Below are 24,722 nucleotides of genomic sequence, written 5' to 3' on the forward strand. Positions count from 1 at the left end.
TCCATTAGTAATGAAAAGCAGAATTTTAGTAAAAATGTTTAAGAGTGAGGGTGGATTTCCTGTTGTGATTACATGCCAAACGGTTCTGTAAACGTTTGATTAACATAAAGATAAAGACGGATCCCAACCGTCCATAAATCTGAGAAGAAGAAGAAGAAGAAGAAGAAGAAGCTGACGTCATCGCATGGTGAGTACAAACCTGAATCTGTCAAAAACGGTTTTGTACTATAAAACAAACAAACAAAAAAATACTGCAGAATGTTACGCGTTTCTCATTGTGCTGAATGTTGGACAAAACGAAACCAAAATGAACATTTTACTTTCGTGAACATTTTAACTCACTATAACGACTAATGGGAGCCCTGAGCTTGTTTCTCTGCAACCAGACGGTCCATCTGGGAGAGATGAGAGACAATGACACCAGAAGTGTTGCTGATGCTCAGGGAGCACAGGGTCTCTAGTGGAGAAGCAGCTTGAAGCTTCATTCCCTCATTAACATCCGGTCACCATATCATGCAGAGCTTGGACTGTGGGAATCACCTGCTGGGATAAATCCATTCTCCTGTCTCTTCTCTGGGCCTTTTCCCTTCACAAAGAAACTTTCCAAAGAATCTGATCTGTTTCTGACTCATTTTGCTGCTTGTGGCTCAATGTTGGCGCGCAAGACGTAACCGAGAGAATCCGGTTAAAGGACTTTCAAAATAAGAGATCCTCCAGACTCAAATAACACATAAAACGGAAATATTCAATTATTTCTTGTGCGGCCCGGTACCAATTGGTCCACAGACCGGTACCGGTTTGCGGCCCGGGGGTTGGGGACCACTGCTGTAAAGTACAGTTGCCCACATCTACAATAAGCTTGGTTGTTTGGAAATATTTTGATCTCTGTACTGGAGCCAAGTCAAAAGGAAAATTAATGTGGAGCATTTTTAAACTGAGAGAGACACGTACCTATAACTGACTGAAAGGAAATGGGACCAAAACTGAAAGTAAAATGTGGAACAGCTTTAAGTCTAGAGAGAGACACTCAGTACCTACAAACCCAACAACTGACTACACGATCTCCACGCTATCAGCTCCTCTTCGTCATGGCGGGTGAGTTTGTTAAATCAATACTCAAAATCAACATATTAAAACAGTTTTTTTTCTCTCACCAATATTTTCCTTCTTTGCTTTTTGTTTACCCCACATTTACTAACTATCACTTTTCTGTTGCTATGTAAGAAGCAGAGGAGTTTGAATGTAAAATATACGTAACAATAGCAGCTCCTTAATGTAGTGTGAGCTTCAGAATAAAAACACGGTCACTTCTTGCGAGTCTCCAGTAGCTACAGTAACTGTTTGTGCTCTTGTACCTCTTTATTCATTTCCTGTGAAACTTGAGCGACGAGGCGCTTAAACTTGAACTCGTCCCTTTGCGACCTGGTGCACCGCAGATGCGCGCACGCGAGTTAGTCACGCAGCAAAGAAAGTTGAAAAGGTCAACTTCCTCTCCTGTCTGCTGTGGCAGAAACCCCGTGTGTTGAGCCCCGTTACGCGCTGCTGTGGTATCCCTCCGCGGCAGAGAGGCTTTAAGGTCAAAACTGGTTCAATGAATCCGCAGTAATATTAATAATACTTACAACGTTCTGATTAATCTAATGCTTTAACCGTTAACATCTAGTTTTAATTGTTGTACGCATGTAATGAAGAGATCTTCATTACTGGGACTATTTTACTGAAATCACTGTATTGCATTTTTAAAGTATTTTTGCACTTTATTAACAAGCACTTTATTCAGCACTGCACTTTAAGCACAGATTTGCACATCAGTAACAATTTGCACACAAGAAGTTTTAATTGTATTTATTGAGTGTTTTTAGAGATTAGCATGTAGCCTTTTGTTCTGGCTCTGCACAGCTGCTCCTCATTGACAGTGAGGTGGTTGTTGCCTGTGAAGGGAGGATAATTGTTACTCAGAGCAATGAGCTACTGGTGGGTAAAACTGAGCAAATGGGTTGTGCACAATCTGTTAGGTGTGGAGTGCTAATGTAGAGTGACTCACCTGTCTTTTCTGTGTCCTCTCCAGGGTGTTTGGACAAATACTGACCGGGGGTCCAGACACCATATATAGTCTCCGGGAGAGGCCATTGAAAAGTGTGGGGAGAATTGTTTATGGGTTTTGTGGTGTTTCAGTATGGTGTAATGATAAAACATAAAATATTTATAAAAAGTAAATGGAAATGTTTGTATCTAGTAAAAGGTATTTTAATTAAATGAGTGGATATTGATGAATTGAGATTCCCCTGTGAATTAAAGGTGGTTTGGTCCGTCACAGCTGGGACTATTTAAGGTTGCAGTTTCACCTGTGAAGTGTTGTTGATTTTTAGTGAAGAATAAAACCACTGCTGTTTTCCACCCGACTCTGTCTCAAAGCTTCATCCTCACTGTAAAATCCAACCGCAAAAGGCTGCCTTGTTACAAGTGGATCCCACTTCTGACACCTAGTGATGGTGAGATGAAGCCTCATGAGGCATTGAACCACTTGAGCCAACTGGTTCGAGAAAGGGTTCATTTCTTGAGGCTTCATGTGCACACGAAACCACCTACTGGCCAGGTGTATAATCACAGCCAGCTGTATCTTAACACATGTGATGCATTGAATTTTTGTCTATTATGGCTCTTGGGAATGACTTCACAAAAGATGTAGGACGAAATCATTTGTCTACATAAATTATGTATACACATATGTGTATAATAAAATATTGTTTGAATGTATTCTCTGTGTGTAATTATTCCCAAAATAGTAGTGTCATGTGATATGGCATGTTGTGTAATAAAGTTTTTCTGTGACTCTAGAAAAATGGCCTGGGCTTAATCAGGCAGAGGACAGTTAAAGTGCTTGTGGAACTAGGGAGGGGGTAGTGAATAGGCTAATGCTTGTGTAACTTGGATGATTTCATGCATTTTTATTAAGAAACAACAATTTCTCCACAGTTTTTGGTTTCAAACGATTTCTCTTTTTTGACACTACATGGATGAGGTGTTATTATTGTACCCCAACTCCTTGGAGCACAATAAACACCTCACCTTTACAGAAAATAAGAAACAGTGAAAAATACAGTTCCTCATAAGCAAACCTAATGCATCTGCAAATGTTCAGTTCACCTTACCTTGTTAGGGCTTATCAAATCAAAATGTTCCCACATAGGGGAAATCCTCCTCTTTCTCGCCGGCTCCATCCTACTCCTATCCTGTCCTCGCGCTCCTAAATCTCCTATCTATCTATCTATCTATCTATCTATCTATCTGTCTGTCTGTCTGTCTGTCTATCTATCTCCTAAACTCTCCAAACACCAAACTAACTGTCTCAAACTAAATAACCACTATCCAAACTCTGCTATCCAAACTATCAAAACTCTATCCACTCTCTCAACTGACCGCAACTCGCCTACAACAACCCACATTTTGAATGGAGCCTGTGGGGTTTCTAAAGCTGTCAAACCCCGCGCCAACATCTGAGCCACTTCCCGAAGCAGTCACGTGGTACAGCCAGGCAGCGAGGCTTCGGACGTCATCGTTTTCGGCTCCTCCCCTAAATGAAGCAAGCCTCGATACGCGCTTTACGGAAACGCCCCCTCCATTACTCGACACACGCCTCGAAGCCTCGGCACATCACGTAACATCACTACTGACACCACTTGCAATACAGTGATTTCAGTAAAATAGTCCCAGTAATGAAGATCTCTTCATTACAACCCAGTTTCCCAGTTGACAAGAAATCAATTCATTTCAGTCATACGGAGATGATACACAGTTTTGCAGTCATTTGAACATAACTTAAACATAACATAAAACATGTGGGGTTGTCTAAAGTCTTGCTTGTTCTGAGATCAAAATCTAGTAGGATTTAATATTTAATTGAATAAAAAAAAATCTTTTTGTTGTCTTCTAGGATCAAGTAAAACAAAGATAGTCCTGCTGGGGAAAACTGGCAGTGGGAAGAGCGGCCTTGGAAACACCATACTGGGAGAAGATCTGTTTAAGGAAAACATGTCTCCAAACTCTGAGACAGATGAATGCCAAGTTGAATCTAAACATATCAACGGAGCTCCTGTCAAAGTCATCGACACGCCCGGCTTCTTTGGAAACAATACGGATGAAGAGAAGGTGAAGACTGAAATTCTGAAGTGTATCGAAATGGCCGCGCCTGAGATTCACGCGTTTCTCATTGTGCTGAATGTGGGACGATACGCAGACCAGGAGAAGGATGTCATCAATAAAATAAAGGAATATTTCTCAGATGAGGCTCTGAAACACGCTGTGGTCGTGTTCACGCATGGCGATCAGCTGAGAGAAGGGCAGAAGATTGAGGATTTTATTAAAGAGAATCGTGATCTGAGAAAGCTGGTGGAGAAGTGTGGAAGCAGGTGCCACGTTGTGGATAATAAATACTGGAAAGATCAGCAGGACGGCTACAGGAGCAACAGGTTCCAGGTGGACCAGCTTCTCAACACAATAGAGAAAATGAAAAGCGAGCAGGGCGGCTACACCAGCATCTTACTTCAAGAGGTGGGGAAAGTGAAAAAGATGATAAAAGACAAGCTACGCAGCTTCGCCAAACACTCACTTCAAGCAGTGAGGAAAGTGAAAGAAGCAATACCCTGGGGGCAGATTTTGAAGGTATCAGCTGGAGCTACAGTAGGAATGGTGCTGGGAGCATTTCTTGGTGCTTTTATATGCAAACCACTTCCACGTGTTGGTGCAGTTGGTGGGGCAGTGGGTGGTGGCGCAGCTGGAGCAGCTGTAGCTTACAACAGTGAAACAGTAACAGACACTGTTGTAAATATAACTAAAATATTTTTCCAGGTCGGAAGGGAAATGCTGAGCATATCATGCTGTGTAAACGATCCAAACAGTAGTGGACAGAAGAAGCTAAAGTTGAAGCCTGAATAAAGTAAAGGAATTAAATTACAAGGGCAAGATGCTCAGACTACATGAAGACTGATGATGTACATTTTTGTCCTTAATGGTTCTGCAACAGAACGTGGAACCATTAAGGACACTGTTTTGAAACTCGTCAGTTTTCAAAAATAATTGCTCCTGGTTCCTTAAAATGTCAGATCCGTGTGTTTGCGTCGCCTAAATGACAGAAAACCTTTTCCGGAAACACCTAAAATCATCTCCATCTGGACAGGGCCTTAGTTTGTCCAATGTTTTAAATCAGGGGTCTCGAACTCCAGTCCTCGAGGGCCACTGTCCTACAACTTTTAGATGTCCCTCTGCTGCACCACACCTGAACAGAATAATTAGGTCATTAAGGCTCTGGAGAACTGATCTACACAAGGAGGAGGTAGTTAAGCCATTTCATTCCAGTGTTTTGTACCTGTGGCACATCTAAAAACTGCAGGACTGTGGCCCTCGAGGACTGGAGTTTGAGACGCCTGGCTTAGATGTTTGTCTTCATGGAGGGTTAAAATTGAGGAGGGAGTAAAAACATCAAAGCAAACAAACTATAAAGCCTCTGATAAATCTGCCATCAGCAACTGTGGAAGTGGTTGATAATGTTTGTAAAATGTTATTTAAACAGCAGGAGAGAAGATTAGTTATGTAGATAATACAACAAAATGATGAAGGATACAGAGGGTTTGGGGGGAAACATTGTTCTTCACATTATTTTTAACTTTTTTTTAAAAGTGTCTGAATTGCAGCTTCACATCAGGTACTATAATATACTATTCTATATTACATGAAAGTAGAAATAAATCTAAATAGTTTTTCATTTACAAAATGTAGAAAACTGATATGTTCTGGGAAACTATTTGTGCTGATGGCTGTTTTTTGAACCACATTTTGGACCAACATTGTTGATTCAAACCTTAATAACCTTTTCATAGCCTAACAGTTACTGTTTCCTGTAGTTATATTTTTATTTCATTGTTTAGTTTGTTGTTTTTCTGAAAACAAAATTGAAATTGCCAGTTAGCTTGAGCTTTTCATGTTAGCCCAACTTATTTCTTTATAACTGTAAAACAGAATCGTTTATGTAAAAAAAAAGAAAAAAGAAATATATATGTAAGAAACTCTTTTCTTATTTCTTACATTTATCACAACTTGTGAATGTATGTTGAAAAATTAAGATTTAAGTGATTATTTTTATTCCTTTTACACACATTTCAAATATTGTCAATGTTACTTTCTTTTTTCTCAAACCAATAAAACCTCATTGATCTGAACTTTTGCTTTCATTGTGTTTTTATTGCAAGTTAATACATGTAATGCAAAATTACGATTGATGCAAAAGCTTTCGATGTTTGGATGCTCTGCAAATTGCAGCTCGTTACCGGCGAGGCGTGCGGTACCTACCGCGGCCACCAGGGGCCCCAAGGGCAATTTCTTTGCTTTCTTTTGGTCCATAAAATAATATTTTCTACATGCATTATCAGATATATATTATTGTAGAAACAAATCACTTCATAGTGAAATTGTGTGTTTTTGATATTATAATGACATAAAAATTATTACTAAAAAAAGGAAGAAAAAAATCAGCTCCACTGAGGGGCCCCTTAGTGGCCCTGGGGTCCTAAGCGGCTGCTTAGTTTGCTTATGCCTTGGGCTGGCCCTGAAACGATCCCAAGAACTGTATCGGTCACGTGGTTTTCCTTAGTGATCCGCGCACTGACGAGGGGTTTTGTCTTGTTTCCTCTGTGTGTCGAGGTTTCTCTACACCAAGTGAGGAACTAACTAAATGTTCACAAGCAGAGGTAAATGGTTTTATAAGTTTAGAGTGTTTTGCAGTGCAGCCTCTTGTGCCGTAAAGTACAGTTGCCCACATCCACAATAAGCTCGGGTGTTTTGAAATATTTTGATCTCTGTACTGGAGCCAAGTCAAAAGGAAAAATAATGTGGATCATTTTTAAACTGAGAGGCGGACCCAGTACCGGACTGAAAGGAAAAGGGGCCAAAAGCAGAAGTAAAGTGTGGAACAGCTTTAAGTTTAGAGAGAGACACACACCCAGTACCTACGAACCCAGCAACTGATTACAAGATCTCCACGCTATCAGCTCCTCTTCATCATGGCGGGTGAGTTGGTGAAATTAATACTCAAAATTAACATAAAAAGACAGTGACTGTTTTTTTTTTTTTTTTTACTCTCACCAATATTTTCCTTTTTTGCTTTTTGTTTCCACCAGAGCGCGTCTGTTTTCTTTGTGTCGTCATCTTTTTGGAAGCCATCTGAAATTGTGTTTGTTTTTTTTTTTTTACCAACAATCACTTTTCTGTTGCTATGTAAGAAGCAGAGGAGTTTGAATGTAAAATATACGTAACAATAGCAGCTCCTTAATGTAGTGTGAGCTTCAGAATAAAAACACGGTCACTTCTTGCGAGTCTCCAGTAGCTACAGTAACTGTTTGTGCTCTTGTACCTCTTTATTCATTTCCTGTGAAACTTGAGCGACGAGGCGCTTAAACTTGAACTCGTCCCTTTGCGACCTGGTGCACCGCAGATGCGCGCACGCGAGTTAGTCACGCAGCAAAGAAAGTTGAAAAGGTCAACTTCCTCTCCTGTCTGCTGTGGCAGAAACCCCGTGTGTTGAGCCCCGTTACGCGCTGCTGTGGTATCCCTCCGCGGCAGAGAGGCTTTAAGGTCAAAACTGGTTCAATGAATCCGCAGTAATATTAATAATACTTACAACGTTCTGATTAATCTAATGCTTTAACCGTTAACATCTAGTTTTAATTGTTGTACCCAGTTTCCCAGTTGACAAGAAATCATTTCATTTCAGTCATATGGAGATGATACACAGTTTTGCAGTCATTTGAACATAACTCAAGCAATAAAACATGTGGGGTTGTCTAAAGTCTTGCTTGTTCTGCGATCAAGATCTAGTAGGATTTAATATTTAATTGAATAAAAAAAATGTTTTTATTGTCTTCTAGGATCAAGTCAAACAAAGATAGTCCTGCTGGGAAAAACTGGCAGTGGGAAGAGCGGCCTTGGAAACACCATACTGGGAGAAGATCTGTTTAAGGAAAACATGTCTCCAAACTCTGAGACAGATGAATGCCAAGTTGAATCTAAACATATCAAAGGAGTTTCTGTCAAAGTCATCGACATGTCCGGCGTCTTTGGAAACAATACGGATGAAGAGAAGGTGAAGACTGAAATTCTAAAGTGTATCGAAATGGCCGCGCCTGAGATTCACGCGTTTCTCATTGTGCTGAATGTGGGACGATACGCAGACCAGGAGAAGGATGTCATCAATAAAATAAAGGAATATTTCTCAGATGAGGCTCTGAAACACGCTGTGGTCGTGTTCACGCATGGCGATCAGCTGAGAGAAGGGCAGAAGATTGAGGATTTTATTAAAGAGAATCGTGATCTGAGAAAGCTGGTGGAGAAGTGTGGAAGCAGGTGCCACGTTGTGGATAATAAATACTGGAAAGATCAGCAGGACGGCTACAGGAGCAACAGGTTCCAGGTGGACCAGCTTCTCAACACGATAGAGAAAATGAAAAGCGAGCAGCATCTCATCTTACTTCAAGAGGTGGGAAAGTGGGAGAAGCAATGCCCTGGGGGCATTAGAAATTGCCAGTTAACTTGAGCTTTTCATGTTAGCCCAACTTATTTCTTTATAACTGTAAAACAGAATTGTTTATGTAAAAAAAAAAGAAAAAAAAAGAAGAAATATATATGTAAGAAACTCTTTTCTTATTTGTTACATTTATCACAACTTGTGAATGTATGTTGAAAATTTAAGTTTTAAGTGATTATTTTTATTCCTTTTACACACATTTCAATTACTGTCAATGTTACTTTCGTTTTTCTCAAACCAATAAAACTTGATTGATCTGAACTTGTGTTTTCATTGTAAGTTAATACATGTAATGCAAAATGACATTTTTTGGGTAAAATTTATAACACACAATGCCACTTGATCCTTACAATGCAGAATTGTTTGTATTAGGCTAAAACTGTATGTTTGAAATCAGTAACTCCAGAAGTTTTGTCACATTGTGCACTTTTATTGTAGACACCATCATCTTGCACAATATCAGTACAAAGGCAGGTTATTGTTTTGTCTAAGGCTCCAGTGATTGGGCGAGATATTTCTATTTTCAAACCAATCGGAGACAAAGAGGATCTGTTTGTTACTAAGAGTTTAGTAAGAATTATCATTGATGTTTAATTCAGTGTAAGAACCACAGATGACAGATTTCTGTTTCGAAAGCAACGGCTTTATTATTGTTGCGTCCAACAGTCTCTGACATGTTGAGGCCGCCACAAACATACAATTTGATTTGGCAATAATTTTACATATGAAATGATATTTGACTGAACTACATCTGGCATTTGCTTGTCCTTGGTTTTGCTACAAGCGAATGTAACAGCTGGAGAAAAGCATAAAGCAGGAGGATCATGGGAAAAAACAAACTAAAAATCACAGAGAAATGTGACAGAGTGATGCTAAAGTCTAACAGGAACTACTGTTCATGAGAAGGGAAAAGCCTAACTAACAACAGAGTTTAAATCAAAATTATGCAATATTACGGATTATAAAATCCGTAATATTGCGGATATTAGGTCAGAAATAGGATAACAATGTCAGTGGGACTAAAGATGTTGATTTTTACTCTTAGAGAAACATTCAGGGCAGCAAATCATGATGGAGCTGCTGTCAGTTTGAGACCGCCGGTAGAGATTCTGTAATCAGTCCAACTCAATTATCTGGTCCTAATTGATTTCTGTAGGATGTACTCCCCATCTTTTCCATGAAATTATACCTAAAATGATCACACTGAAAATTAACAAAGGCTTCGGTCTTATATATTTGATTACAGTCTGAAGTAAACGGTGGACTACGGGTTGCTGGTTCTGTTTCTGCCAGTCTTGCAGCATTTTTGTGCTGTACCAGCCGCCATGGTTTTCTGTCACCATTTTCCCGACGGCGTTGAGCAGCTGCTCCACCTGGAACTGGTTGTTTCTGACCTCGTCCTGTTTGTTTTTCCAGTATTTGTTATCCACGACGTGGCATCTCCCTCCACACTTGTCCACCAGATCTTTCAGCTGCTGGTTCTTTCTAATAAACTCCTCTATCTTCGTGCCTTCCGCCAACTGGTCGCCATGTGTGAAAACAACAGCGGAATACTTAAAGGCCTCCGCAGAGAAACATTCCTGTACGATTCTGACGACCTGTCTCTCCTGCTCTGTGAATTTCTCCACTTTGAGCACGATGAGAAAGGCATGGGGCCCAGGAGCGCACGCTGAGGTACACCTCTTTATCTCACGCTTCTGCTCCTTCTCAGACAGTCCAGAGTGAAAGAAGCCGGGCGTGTCGACCACAGTGAGGCTCCTGCCGTGGACTCGTTGGGTCTCTGACTGGCAGTGAGTGACCGCTGAGCTGGTGAAGTTCTTGACTTCGAAGACGTCCTTCCCCAAGATGGTGTTGGCCAGGCTGCTCTTCCCACATCCAGTTTTCCCCAGCAGGACAATCCTCAGCGTGTCTGGCAAAAAGGAGAGGAAAACAATGATAAATTAATTCCAGTTTAGTCATTTATTTTAGATAATACTTTTAAATACTTGCTGCTGACAATAAGTATTTAAAAAAATTGTAAATTTACTGCTTGGTTTTTTATTTTATTGAAACTTCTTCTGCTTGAAAGAGCATATCACCTTAAAATGAATTATTTTACATTATATATATACAGTACAGACCAAAAGTTTGGACACACCTTTCAAATTCAATGGGTTTTCTTTATTTTCATGACTATTTATAAGGCAATAAATCCCACTTATTAACCTGACAGGACAGGTTGACCTATGAAGTGAAAACCATTTCAGGTGACGACCTCTTGAAGCTCATCAAGAAAATGCAGAGTGTGTGCAAAGCAGTAATCACAGCAAAAGGTTGCTACTTTGAAGAAACTAGATTATAAGGGGTATTTTCAGTTGTTTTACACTTTTTTGTTTAGTGCATATTTCCACATGTGTTATTCATAGTTTTGATGCCTTCAGTGTGAATCTACAATGTCAATAGTCATGAAAATAAAGGAAACTTTTGGTCTGTACTATATATATATATATATATATATATATATATATATATATGGAAAACAGATCCTGTTCAGGTCAATTTGTCAAATTAAAGTGCAAGACGGTTCAAACGTGTTTTAATATAATTTGTTTGTAACTATGAGGCTAATTTCACCTCATACACACACAGACACACAAATGCATAATTTTACCATTTCTCTTTTCCTCACTAATAAACTGTGAGAAGGCAGGTGTGGTTCCTTTATGGGAATCTTTTCAGACATATTCTGACAACTTCTACGTATTAAAAAAAAGTAAGCGCGCTAATACTTCCTGATTTTATTTTTAAATCAAGAAGTCACAATAATTTTAAAAGCCCCGAAGAAGCGCCACGAATATTATCGTATTTTTATTTATTTATTTTTCCTCTTTCACGAACATTAAAAGTCTCCAACCGCAGGACCGCAAGGAGAAACAACATGGATGTGAGAGGAGACTGTGCAGCGAAGCTCTGTTCTGTTTTCTGTTTGGCTTCAGATCGTCACGTTTGCAGTTTAACTACAAGAAGCTAAAATAACTTACCAGCCATGACGAAGAACAAGTTTGAGCTGCGTGGAGACGTTTTAGGGGAAAAGAAATTGCGCTGCTCGTCCTACCCGGGTGAATTTGGACTCAAACGTGTCTCGACAGTTTTAGTTTCCGGCTAAAGTGAACCATTTCCTGTAAAACACAAGGCGTGATCTGCGTCAACTGACTTTGATAAAGACTGTGCATTGCATCTTTCGTTTTTGGTTTTCTTGGTTGTTTGTTTTTGCTATTTGAATAAACACACCTTATATTAATCCAAAGACCTGCCCACGTAAAGAAACATATGATCGCAGAATTTTTTTTGTACTGATCAAAATTTCTAAGTTTATATGATTGCAGAACCATTTAGTTCAACAAGTCGCTCTAACCAAACAACTATATACTATAGTGTAAAACAGTAGTTAAAGTTTAAATATATTTCCGTCAGACTGTATTAGAAGGTAGGAAGGATTCTAGTGAAATCACCGCTATTTTAATACTTTGTCGCCACCTAGTGAGAAAGTTATGACGCTACAGAGAACAGTGATGCATTTGGGTGCAGTTCAGTCGGATTAGGACTAAAGATTTGCTCCAAACCGTAATTAGTCCAAACCTTATTTCACTTGGAAACATCTGCTCTAAGGTTTATATTTATCCATATATATTTGGACTAATTAATGTAATATGGACCCACTAGGGACAAGAGTGTTAGAAAATGGATGGATGGATGGATAATGTAATATGGCAATACAAACCTGCTTTAATTTGACATTTAATCACACAACAGTTATCTTCACGGTTCTATTTATATGGCCCTTGGGAATCTAGAGAGCCACAGAAGAAGCTGTAGTGGGCCGGATTCGACACACATGTCCAACAGGTTTTCTTGCTCCCCTACATAGCTTTTTCCTTACTTCTTGAGGGTTTCCTTCATCTTGTCTGTCTTTCATAAAGGCCAGATTTGCGGTGTGAATGCATAACAATCATCCTGTGAACACATTCTCCCACCTTCCCTTGACTGCCTCTCTAATACATTCTTTTTTCTCGCCTGAACTGTCAGCTAAGGTAGACAGGTATGTATTGGAAAACAAATGTGCTGCACATTCCTTTTTTCACCATGCGTATTTTTCCTTTCCACTTCACAATTACGCACTACTCTGTGTTGGCCTGTCACATAAAACCCAGCTAAAATTCCTTGAAATCTCTAACTGTAATATTCCAAATTGTGAAAAAGACACTGCATTTTTCCACATCCCATATACAGTGTGTGTGTGTGTGGGCGTGTGTGTGTGTGTGTGTGTGTGTGTGTGTATGTATGTGTGCGTTTGTTTCTAATACCTTGTGGGGATCATTTTCCTGACATATACTACGTTGTGGGGACACACGCTGTTTTTGGGTCAAGGGTCAGATTTAGGACTAAGGTGTGAATTGAGTTTTGGGTAGGGTTAGGGTTAGGTATGTAATGGATAGGGTTAGGGTAAAGGTAAGGGTAAGGTTTATGCTGCAGAAATGATTGGAAGTCGATGGAAAGTCCCTGCAAAGATAGCTGCGCAAACATGTGGGTGGGTGTGGGTGGGTGTGTGTGTGTGTGTGTGTGAAAGCTTCCAGCATGTTGACATGACTCTTATATGAACCTGAGCGTGTCCGTTATGTAACCAGGTGAGCCTGAGTCTGGAGCTCTCCTCATACCTGTGTGCTGTCCAGAGCGGGTACTTCAGGTGTGTGCTCCAAGTGGAAAATGTTAACCATTGACCAGGCCACCACACCCTGGAGACAAACAAACTCTGTCCCCGAGTGAGAGCTACTATTAAGTATTACTATCATTACATAAATACAGGGTTGCCGAACACAAGCCAGCTATTTAATGTTGCTACGGTAACTAATTGTTGGTTGAGCTGTGAATTGTGATTTTAAGATTAGGCAGATCCAGCGAGTCGGGGAGGTAGAAGGGGGAGGGTTTTGGTTTATGAGTAACTGTGCTCCATGTGCCAAAGGAATCACCTGCCCTGCTGTCAGAGGCGACAACACTGCTTCATCTGAGAAGGGTGAGTACAGATCATCTGCTGATTTAACCTAAAAGTTCAAAGTGTGTTTAGAAATGTGAAGCAATACGGCTGGGTTAATTGGTGAGAGTCTGTTCCAGACGTAATGGGGCTTTATCTTCAGCACTTCTGACTTTTTTTCTGGTCCATCGTGGAGAAGCTAGAGCTGACCCAAACAGCAAACACTTCCATCTGTCTACCTTTCAACCCTCACCTTTGGTCATGGGATATGGATCATGATCAAAAAGAGCAACAGGGAGGATGAGGAGGTTCAGTTGTCCCTCCGCATCAAAAGGGGAGGGGAGCATGTTGGGCTCTTTGACACCTTTCTTTAAAGGTTGTGTCCCACTGGTAGGAGGTCTCAAGGCAGACCCACTATAAATCTCTTCTGGAGATATGTTTGCATCCTCCAGAATGAGCTGACACTCGTCAACGGAGAGGTGTCTCCTAGACATGCTAGCACCCTGACTTGATCTCAGATGGATGGGTGGATGTATAACCTACGGATCGATAGAATGAGTAGAAATGAAACAGAATCATTACTCCCACCACAATCATAATCAATTCACAAAGAACTGTCAAAGAGAAACAAGGAAGCAATCTGGTAAACGTTGAAAGGGAAATGCTACACAGCTAATCTTTCAAAGTCTCACTTTTGAAATTTTCAAAAGTTAAAAAGCCTGTCTTTTTAAAGATTAAGAGTCCACTTTTTTTAAGCATGTAGACCAACATTGAACCCTGCATTAAAAGAACAACAGTGGTGCAAAAGCAAGGTGGTGACAGCCTCATAAACTGTGTCTATCTGCCTCCATTAGGTCAAGCTTTCTTCGCCTCTCTGAAAACTTTAATTTTGCAGCTGACGTCACTAGAGTCTTTCTGTACTTGGCAATGGGTTGAAACTTGTCCGAAACCACAAGTTTACGACGGACAGATTGAGGTTTTTGCTAGAACATTGTTGAGCTTCTCATAGATCAGTGGTTCTAGGTTACGTTCCCCAGGAAAAACAATAAAACCAGTCTGTTTTTAAGGTTAGAACTTTTTGTATGAAGTAACAGTAGAGATTATTCATTGGGTTCTTTATGTGGATGAACTGGTGTTATGTCAGGATTATTATTATATGACTATAGCCTCAGTAAAGACTGGGTGTGCCTGATAGAATAACCCACATTCCAAGGCCACTCATTATTGTTGACTGTGTGAAAAACTGAACGACAGGAAAGACATATGTAACTTTGGCATATTTACATATTCACCGAAAGCTAACTATTGGTGAATGATTTTTTTTTAACTGCTGCCTCTTCCATCTTTTTTTTTTAACCAAACTGTCTTATTTCTTGTCCAACAGATAAAGAGACACATAAGCTAAAATGCTCCCAGAGAAACAGCTCCAGTGCAGCATCTGCCAGCAGGTGTTGACTGACCCAGTGACCACTCCCTGTGGGCACAACTTCTGCCGAGTCTGCATCGGGCAGCTGTGGGACAGCAGTGACGTCTGCCAGTGCCCCGCCTGCAGCAAGACGTTCGCCTTCAGGCCTGAGATAAGCATCAACACGGCCTTCAAAGAGCTGGCAGACGCTTTAAGGCAGATGATAGTCTACTCGTCAGCTTCACCCGTGTCTGCAGCCAAACCGGGCGAAGTCGTGTGTGACGTGTGCGCCGCCACCTCCCTGCAGGTGAGGGCCCACAAGTCGTGCCTGGTGTGTCTGACGTCGTACTGCGAGGCCCACCTGGAGCCGCACCGGACCGTGGCCACCCTGAAGCTGCACAAGCTGATGGAGCCGGTGGCGAACCTGCAGGACAGGATGTGCAAGAAGCACGAGCGGCTGCTGGAGATGTTCTGCAGGACAGAGCAGATGTGCGTCTGCCAGTTCTGCACCGAGACGGAGCACAAAGACCACCAGCCTGTGACAATGGAGGACGAGAGCAAGGAGAGGAAGGTAACGGGAGATGGCGACTAGTGTAAGCTGTACTTTGAAGGCCGGAAATGATGGGATCGTAATGTAATGTTCATGAAATGACCCAAACTGAACATAGCACATCAAGTAGTCTATCAACACAACATAAGCTAAAAATGCAACTCTATTATGTTAAAGAAGGCTGTGCCATTATTTGTGGTCTGATTAATGTGGCGCGATGGTGGCGGCAGTGGCAGGAGTTCATCCTGTAATCGGTAGGTTGCCGATTCGACTCCTCAATCCATATGTCTCCGTCATTGTGTCCTTAGGCAAGACACTTACCTGCTGGTGATGGACAAAGGCCAGCTGTGGCTACTGTCCATCATCAGCGTGTGAATGACTGAATGTGCTGTGAAGCGCTTTGGGTCTTCTAGACTTGATAAAGCGCCGCTCAAGTACCGTCCGTTTACCGTTTACCATCAGTTTGTAACTCAGTGATGCACAGACTGCCAACCCAGCCCATCTTTTAAATAAATAAACCAAATAAATATGTTCTGTCCATTTAGGTCCACATGCAGCAAACGCAGGCAGATTTTCAGCAGATGATCCAGGAGCGGCAAAAGAAGATTGAGGAGATAAAAACCTGTCTGAAGCTGAGCGCAGTAAGTGACGATGGAGAGAGCAAACCTCGACCTCTAACTGAAATGAGGATCCATTGACATTTTATGCAATTTGACAAAGGGTTTTGTGAAGTGCTGGTCTTTTTTTTTTTTTTTTTACCTTTGTACTTTTAGTCACATCATGCCTGACTTTTTCGAATACAAAATGGCGTCATTGGCTGCTGGTTATTGTCCCCGAGCCTTTTTGACCCCGATAGAAACCGGTCAAATTGAGATAGCCACTGTGCAACGTTTTGTACTGACCATCTGTCACTTTATTGTGAAAAGTGGGACTGTTCATGATTTGCATTAAAGATATATGGTATATAACATCAAATACTGGGGCGTAATTGGGTGCAACACAGTTTTGCTTATAGGTATGAGATGGAAGAATAAAGGAGCAAAATGACAACATGTAGGTACAAAAGATATGAATTAACCAACAATAAGTGTTGTGTTAAACAAATCCCTGCTCTAAACACACATTACATTGCATCTTGGTGTTTTCCTTTAGCAGAAATTATATTTATTTCGTCACTGGAAACTTGTCCAAAATCAAAACTTATATCTCACTTAATTTCTTTGAATCAAGTGCTAACATGTTTGGTGCTTTCCAGTTGAGCGCTGAGAAGGAGAGGAAGGCGAGCGACAGTCTCTTCGCGTCCCTGATCAACTCGACGAAGGAGAGACGAGCCGAAGCTGATGCAGAAATTGAGGAAAGGCAGAGAGCGGAAGAGAAGAGGGCAGAGGAGCTCATCGGTGACCTTCAGCAGGAAATCGCTGAGCTGCAGAGGAGAAACACTGAGCTAAACGAGCTGGAAAACACGGATGACCACCTGCAACTCCTGCAGGTCAGCATCAACCTCAGATTGTGGTGATGGGAAGCAGATTTTTAGAAACTGGATATAAAAAAAAACCAAACTGTGCTGGCTAATGTGAATGTCGTCTGAAGCAGGTTTGCTACTGTAGAAACAGTCAGGAGGAAAGCACAGCATTTTGGCGATCATTTTTGATTAATGTACAAATTGTATTCATTTTTTTTTTACCCTCGTCAGAGACTGCCCTCGCTTGTGTCACCTCCACCTACCAACAGGGAGTGGACAGAAACTAGGATCTACCCTGAACTTTGCGTTGGAACGGTGAGGAGAGCACTTTCCAGACTGGATAACACTGTGAGGAAAGACCTGGATGTCTTGAAGAAAGAAGGTAAAAAGGAAAAGAGTTTCAACGTTATTTAGGATGACGGTTTACGCAAAAGCTTAAAAGTCCTTGTGTTATACAGAGCTGAAGTTGGTTTCTGATGGGCCGGATGACTAAAGGGCAATTCCCTCTAATTTGTTACGGCTTTAAATATTTTTAATTAGCTTCAGTTTAAAAACGTCAATCCACATACAAATGCAGGGTTGGCAGTTTGCTCTGAAGCACAAGCTTCAAATTATTTAGGCTCTTGCCTTGTTAGATGTAAAATCATGAGACACTGGCGCTATTTGCCCATAGCTGGGACAGTGGTTGACGGGTCCACACACTGTGCACCTCATCTCTGGGGCCCACTGTTGCTCCGAGACCCCTTGCAGTTTGGCCTGGCACTGTTAATGTACCCAGTTTCCATGTGTGGCCACGAGGAGGCACTGCAGAGGCCTTTGGGGTGGAGAGGCTAATCACTGGCAAGAGGAGAATCACACACCCTGCTCCTCTTTTCAGCCCACATCAAGGGACTAGCCAGTTGCAGTAGCTGGACGCAGAAAGTTGCAGTAGAGCAACTTTCTGCAATTCCAGGAAGAATCTCTAAGCTACTGCAAGAGACGCTTCACACTCACCTGGTGTACACTCACATGTACACCAACACACACATATATGATTTGTTTGTTGTTGTTTTTTAGTTGGGAGGAATGGGGTGTTTATTTGCTGTTTGGAATTTGTTGCAATGTTTCTTGTTTGCTTTTTTGTTTATTTTTTCCTTTCAGCTATTGTGGGGGGCAGTTTTGGGTGATTTGCGCTCAAACACATTTTGGGGGTGCGGGGGCGTTTTCTTAATCTTAATACTTAAATTTTTTTGTTTGTGTTTTGTGGTGGGTGAAGGGATGGATGGGGTTGGCTTTTTATAAAATGTTTCAGACTCTATTTATATATATATAACTTATGTTTTTGGGAATGTGTAGGAAACCGGAGCACCCGGCGAAAACTGACACTAACGAAGGAACAACCAAATCTCACAGAAAGAGGCGCCCGGTTAAAAACTGTGACCACTTTTCTGTGAAGATCCAGCGCTGTCCATTAAATTAGTCTAAAATCTAAGTGGAGGTTTTGTAAATTGCTCAGGGTTCAGGGTCTGGACTTTCCCTTTCCTCTGAAAGAGTTTCCACACAGAAGTCTGTCACTTCCATGGGTTTAAAATCAAGAATGCCTGAATCTCTCTGCATCACCTCTATAAAGTCATTCAGCTCCTCAGGAGATGCATCAGGTATCTCAAAATCCTTTGACAGGATTTCCTCTAAGAGACGGTCCAGATCCATGGATGCCAGGCCAGAGATGTTATTTACAGTGGTAGTCTCTTTCTCATTTGGTTCTTGACACTTTGCCACTTTCCTTCTTCGAGGTCCAACTTCCTCTCTGTCTCTGAGCTCCGTTTTCAGATTTTCCAGCTCCGTTTGGTAATTAAGTTCACAGGTGGAATACATTTGCTGGAGGGCACTGAGTTGTTTTTGGAGATTGTCTTTCTCGGCTCCAAGTTCATTGATAATCTTTAGGTCCCTCATCGTTTTCTGTGACAGAGCTTTTATCTCTTTATCTGCGCCCTCCTTAAATATTTGTGCTTCCTCTCTTAGAGCAGAAACGTCCCTTTCATATGTAGCCTTAAGATCCTGGAAAGAAACCTTAATCTCCTCCAGCTCACTTTGGAAATGTTTTCTTGCCTCTTCGGATTCCTGCTGCAGGAACGTGAACTCTTGTCCCATTCTCTGAATCAGCTTGTCCTTTTCTGCTCTGAGTTCCTTGATAAGCTCAAGATCATTTTTTGCTCTTCTCAAATGAGCTTCGTTCTCATGGTTCATCTCATGCTGATAACCGCCGGCTTCCTGTCTCAGTGCAGAAACATCTGTAACATTTTCAAAGAGCTTTCGGGCCTGCTTGAGTTTCTCTTCATAAAACATCTCCGCGTCGACCTGCAGCTTCCCCTCACGAACGTCGGCTTCATATTTTGATGGAAGCTCCTCGTAGCGAGTCTTCACTTGGTCCAGCTCTTCTTGGAAGGCGTCACATTTTTCTTTCCCTGCCCGGATCTGTGATATAAATTCTTCCTCGTTGACAACATGTGCAACCTTCAGTTGCTCCAAGTCCTCCTGCAGCTGCTTTTTCTTCTTGTGTCTTATTTCGCTGATCACCTTGGAAGCGACAACAGCGGGGCTGAGAGTCTCTGGATCGGTAAACTTTTCTGCTGCCAGTAGTTTTTTCCTCATCTCTTTGCCCTTGTTGATGAAAATCTCCTTGAGATTTTTCTGCTTCTGCAACTCAGATTGTGTATTGTCCAGCTCTCTTTGCAAGGAAGCTACCTTTTGGTTCTCCTCCAGCCTCCTCGCTCTCTCCGTTTCCACGAGAGACCTAAGTCTCTGGACCTCAAGCCAGCCTTGGTGATTGGGTACAGCTCCCCAACGCCTTCTTATCGCACTGTTGACGTAAAGTGGCCTTTGATAGGACATGCTGGACCAAACAATGTTTATTCCAATTAAGTCTTGATCAACGTTCAACGTATGTCTGAACTGGTCAGTGGTGTGGCAAGCAATGACAAGAAGGAAAACGTTTGTTACATATATTTGTTACAGTGACGATGACATCAGAAATGACTGACATCATCATGACATCATAGAATTTGATGAAGGAGTGAGGAGTTGGGATGTTGATGTGTGAGAACTCTACCTCACTCGTTAACCAACAGGCGTCATGGCAACATGGCAATTTAAGAGATGTTGGCCTTCTTATTTATATTTTTTTAAATCCCTTTTAAATTATTTTTTTACTTCTAGAAGATAAATAATATATCATTCATTTAACATTTACATTTTCTAATTTAATCACCACTGACTATCAATGTACATTCGGTTTTGCCAAAACATTTGGGTGTCACGTCATATTTCTACCCCAGGAAAAGAGGATTTTATGGATTACTAATAAAGAGCTCCTTTAACACTCTGATTACCTAAAAAGGTCAAATAATTAATTTCTTGATTTAATTGTATATATCTGTATTGTATTTGTATTTATTTGCATTTTAATTGGGATTGATAATGATTTATCTAAGGCTTTCTTTATACACATTTTTATTAGGAGTGCCAGTAAGTGTTCTTGCTTAGTATCATACCAAAAACAAAAAATATATATTTTCTCATGTTTTTCTAAAAAAGTTGTTAATCTTTGTAATGGCAAAAAATAAAAATTAAAAAAATTGTTACATTGCTACATTTCGATCTTTTTGATGTCCACAAACAATTTAATTGTCTTCTTCTGATTTTAAAAAAAGTATTTAATAAAGATTTTTTTTTATTTCTCTTTTTCACAGAGATGAGGAGGATGCAAAAATATGCAGGTATGAACACAATTTACACTTACATTAAACCTTTTACTTTATCCTTATTTAAAAAAAACTGTTTTTCTATTAATCTTATTAATGAATCCCAAAAAGACTTGCCTTTTCTTCCTTATATCCTAGCATATTGGTATGTCTCTTGCTCATTGCTAGAAATTACCCATTGCTCTTTTTTTTCTTGAAGGCCTCCAATTAAATGTTTTAAGTTACCTCGTGCCTCTGAGCTTGTTTTTACCTGATTTTAAAGACCAGGTGAACAACAGATTACAACAGAAGAACATGCACTGGAATTTAGTCTCTCTCGTAGGTTTTACCATAGTGTCAGATTCCTTCAGGTAACCTGTGATATTATTTTGTCATAACCTGCAAAGAATCAGCCAGAGACAGAGATTAGGTTTCTTTTAATTTCTTTTCTGCAGAATAGGAGAATTGAGAACAGACGCGACGAATCGCTGTCAAACACTGTCTGAAATCAATTCTGCTAGATCTTTCTTTGCATTTCTCTTTATTGTATAGAAAAAGGAGGTTGGGCTTCTTCACACAGAGAATTGACCAACCGTCTTCACATTCTGGAACCTCCTATGGACATGCCCTTACAAGGGCATGCAACTGACCACAACTAATCAGTTACATATGGAACTAATAACACATGAATGTTTAACGTTATCAGCTTCCAGGCAAACATCCTAAACAAAGTTAATAATATACTACAAAAGAAAGAGAAGTTAAGTACATATAAAAAGAAGAATATGAAAAGAATAATATGAAAACATAACTTGTAAAATAAACTCATGAGTAAATGAACAGGAGGATAATTTTTCTAACACGGATGACTGTGATGATAAACGTTGGGTGTACTGATCGTAAGGAGGTGGCAGTTGGAGACGATAAGTTTTGACCCGTGTGTCCACAGTGGATGTGGTGTTGGACCCAGACACGGCCCATCCAAACATCGTCCTGTCCTCTGACGGAAAGCAGGCGGGCCGAGGCGAGCTGCTGCACCTTGTTCCCGACATTTCCCAACGCTTTGACCCGGTTATCTGCGTTCTGAGCAAGAAAGGCTTCCAGTCTGGGAGGTTCTACTTTCAGGTAGATCGGTTCGATCAACCCAAAGCGACGCCGGGCCCGTGATGACACACCAATGCTCAAAAACGTGTTCTGTCAACTAGGTTGCAGTTGGAAAGAAGACCTTCTGGGACCTGGGTGTGGTCAAAGAGTCCGTCAACAGGAAAGGTATGATCACCTCCACCCCGGACAACGGCTACTGGACGGTGCGTTTAAGGAACGCCAGTGAGTACCGGGCCCTGGACTCCCCCTCCATCCTGCTTCAACTCCATAAGAGTCCCAAGACCATCGGAGTGTTCACAGATTACGAAGAAGGGACGGTTTCGTTCTTTGACGTGGATGACAGATCGCACATCTACACCTTCACCGGGTGTTTGTTCTCGGAGAGGATCTTCCCTTTCTTCAGCCCAGGAGTTTTTGACGACGGGAAAAATACAGAGCCGCTGATTATCACAGCTGTCAGTCAGGAAACTTGAAAAGAAACATTTAATTGAGTTAGGTAGCATGTTTTGTACACAACAGAGCAGTTTTCTTTCGTCTATTCTACTTAATATAAGTTGTTTATAGAATATGAAGGTGTTCATTTTGGATCAAATGTGAAGCAAAACCAATCTGGTTTAAGAGTCCAATTTCAGAGACGGCTACTAGTGTAACAGAAACCTGACCAATCTCGGGTTGGCGTGACTTTTCCGCTTCCAAACTGGAAAGTTTATGCTGACACATACGCTAACAAACAAAACTGTGTTAAAAACAAGATTATTATTGGGACGTTATTGATCTCTTCATCAATCCGTCAGTTCTCCCTGTGGATGCAAACAGTGACCAGCAGAGATGACCGATTAAACAATGACTTAGTAAAATGATGAATGACATGAACCAATAATGCTGATATCCTTGATTTATTTTTACGACATCATCATTGACCCATGAACCTTTTTTCACTCAAATGTTCTGCGTTTAAATACGCCTTGTGCTTCAAGGGTCACACCGCCTTTGTCAATTATGAAGGCAATTAAAATGCAGGGATTATGACTCGAAAGTTCTGAGATAGTTTTATCCACTCAAGAGTGTAAAAACATAAAATGTTTTAGTTGCATTTCTTTTTTACAATAATTGTCTGGGGCACCAATAACTGCGGCATCATTGATTACGCCAGTGGTTCTCAAATGGGGGTACGTGTACCCCTGGGGGTACGTGGAGGTACTGCAGGGGGTACCTGAAGCTTTTCAAAATATCTTTAAAAAATCAGTAGGCTCCTCATAATAAGTCTTGGGAAAAATTAGTTTGTAAAAAGTTCGATAAAATATAAATGTGTGTTCATGCACTGAATTATTATTTATGTATATATTTAATTTTGTACCATTACAGAGACCAATATAAATTAGCAGCGTTTTGCATATTTCAGTTTTGACTGGTTTTATACCTTCCTGGTGGTCACCGTCTTCTGTTTTTCTTTTTTGTTTAACCATGCAATGTTTGCAATATGGATGTATTTGTCAGGTTCACTGATATAAGTTGTTTGGCTTTAATAAATCAGACAGTGATTTTACAGCACTGTACCTCTTTTTTATTCCAAAAATGTTTTGCCCGTGTCAGGGGGTACTTGACTAAAAATATATTTTTAAGGGGGTACATCACTGAAAAAAGTTTGAGAACCACTGGATTACGCTACACGAAACCCGAATTCAAAATACAAATCATCTTGTAAATGTTCTGTATTGTGTCCATTTTGTAGGCGCTCGTTTTCTACATAAAGTGTGAAGTTGATTATTTCACACATGTGGAGGAGTGGACTGGATATGAGAGACTTTTGACCTACATCACTTGGAGTATTTTAGCATTTTTATAAAGGGTGGACGCACAGGTTGATGAACATCATGTGACTTATAATGCTCCACAGATGATGTGAATTTCTCTGAATCAATATTGGATGGGAAATTGGAATAATTTATGTAATGAAGTGCTTCTAAAACATGAGTGGTTTGCAGTTGTGTTTGATTTATCTGGTACAGGTTATTTCTCATTTGTTTCAACCATGAGAAACAAATCTTTATGGATAAAATGAGCAATTACTTTGTTTTTGTAATTACTCATGTTGTAATTACTATAAAATGAGTGTATACTATGTTGTTTTTTTCTTGATATACTTGACAACATTTTTGCATTTACAAAACTCGTAATTTCTCAGGTTCAGTAAAACATTGGTATTAAAATATTTAATGTACAGTTTTCTAATATTTTTTATAGCTAATTTAGAAGATAACGTACACATTTTATAAACTCACTTTCAGACATTTGACAGTCCCAGTAAATGCAGGAGGAAACGACCAACAAGTGCAACAGCGCTTCCTTGTGGACAAAAGAAGAAACTTCTTAAAGATGTAAGATGGGAAGAGCGGAATTTGTCTTCAAGCCTTTCTTTCACTTCCCACTGTATCACAGCGGTGATCAATTCCCGGCATGATGCATTACTGTATAAAGGTATAAAAATACAATAACATCCTGTTGCCACTTTAATTTAGTCATTATTTTTGTTACTTTTATAGTTTTTTTTTTAAATAATTACGTGAGAAATAAATAGACGCAGATACTTTTTGCTGTATCTTGTCTGTCAGTTAATAAGTTATGTAAATAGTTATGACGTATATATATGTCTAAGTTTATTTGTACCGATTATGAATAAATTAACTTTATTTCTAGAGTAGTAATGAAAATTATGGGACCACCAGAACTTATGATGCCAAGTATATTAGGTTAGCATTTACTACGGAGCAAATTAAACATCCATTAATGTTGTAGCCAATATGACGCGTTCTCTGTTTAAATAAATGTCCAAATAAATGTCAAACTCTGGAAACGTTCAGTCTTTCTTTGGGTGCAGTTTCAACATGCGACCGCAAGA

The 24,722-nt window shown here is 40.4% G+C and overlaps 3 protein-coding genes across 5 annotated transcripts; 2 read left to right on the forward strand and 1 right to left on the reverse strand.

Annotated features, from left to right (window-relative positions):
• Positions 1 to 962: 962 nt before the first annotated feature.
• LOC114157147 (GTPase IMAP family member 7-like) lies at positions 963 to 9,394 on the forward strand. 3 transcript variants are annotated; one of them, XM_028037972.1, is made up of 2 exons: positions 963 to 1,095; positions 3,935 to 5,286. In XM_028037972.1, exons 1-2 carry the CDS (start codon positions 972 to 974, stop codon positions 4,933 to 4,935), a joined length of 1,125 nt encoding a protein of 374 aa, XP_027893773.1. In that variant the 5' UTR covers positions 963 to 971; the 3' UTR covers positions 4,936 to 5,286. The 3 variants fall into 3 exon arrangements, with proteins under 3 accessions (XP_027893773.1, XP_027893775.1, XP_027893776.1); XM_028037974.1 differs by lacking the exon at positions 3,935 to 5,286 and adding an exon at positions 7,920 to 9,394 and having other exon boundaries at positions 980 to 1,095; XM_028037975.1 differs by lacking the exons at positions 963 to 1,095; positions 3,935 to 5,286 and adding exons at positions 6,898 to 7,062; positions 7,920 to 9,394.
• LOC114157177 (GTPase IMAP family member 7-like) lies at positions 8,985 to 11,753 on the reverse strand. Its single transcript, XM_028038033.1, has 2 exons — positions 11,596 to 11,753; positions 8,985 to 10,484 (listed from the first exon to the last, which is right to left on the reverse strand). The coding sequence occupies exons 1-2, from the start codon at positions 11,600 to 11,602 to the stop codon at positions 9,715 to 9,717; spliced, it is 777 nt and encodes a 258-aa protein (XP_027893834.1). The 5' UTR covers positions 11,603 to 11,753; the 3' UTR covers positions 8,985 to 9,714.
• Positions 11,754 to 13,273: 1,520 nt separating this feature from the next.
• LOC114157126 (E3 ubiquitin-protein ligase TRIM39-like) lies at positions 13,274 to 22,967 on the forward strand. Its single transcript, XM_028037932.1, has 8 exons — positions 13,274 to 13,625; positions 14,968 to 15,559; positions 16,084 to 16,179; positions 16,794 to 17,027; positions 17,232 to 17,382; positions 20,729 to 20,755; positions 21,669 to 21,844; positions 21,925 to 22,967. The coding sequence occupies exons 2-8, from the start codon at positions 14,990 to 14,992 to the stop codon at positions 22,294 to 22,296; spliced, it is 1,626 nt and encodes a 541-aa protein (XP_027893733.1). The 5' UTR covers positions 13,274 to 13,625; positions 14,968 to 14,989; the 3' UTR covers positions 22,297 to 22,967.
• Positions 22,968 to 24,722: the final 1,755 nt, after the last annotated feature.

Source organism: Xiphophorus couchianus, chromosome 14 (assembly GCF_001444195.1).
Source record: "Xiphophorus couchianus chromosome 14, X_couchianus-1.0, whole genome shotgun sequence".
Lineage (NCBI taxonomy): Eukaryota > Metazoa > Chordata > Actinopteri > Cyprinodontiformes > Poeciliidae > Xiphophorus > Xiphophorus couchianus.

Bases quoted from the DNA above. Each gene is read 5' to 3' on its own strand.
- LOC114157147 (XM_028037972.1), top strand. From the start codon at position 972: ATGGGACCAAAACTGAAAGTAAAATGTGGAACAGCTTTAAGTCTAGAG. The intron at 1,096-3,934 runs GTGAGTTTGTTA...GTTGTCTTCTAG, and splicing joins GCTCCTCTTCGTCATGGCGG to GATCAAGTAAAACAAAGATA.
- LOC114157126 (XM_028037932.1), top strand. From the start codon at position 14,990: ATGCTCCCAGAGAAACAGCTCCAGTGCAGCATCTGCCAGCAGGTGTTG. The intron at 17,028-17,231 runs GTCAGCATCAAC...TACCCTCGTCAG, and splicing joins ACCACCTGCAACTCCTGCAG to AGACTGCCCTCGCTTGTGTC. The intron at 17,383-20,728 runs GTAAAAAGGAAA...TCTTTTTCACAG, and splicing joins GGATGTCTTGAAGAAAGAAG to AGATGAGGAGGATGCAAAAA.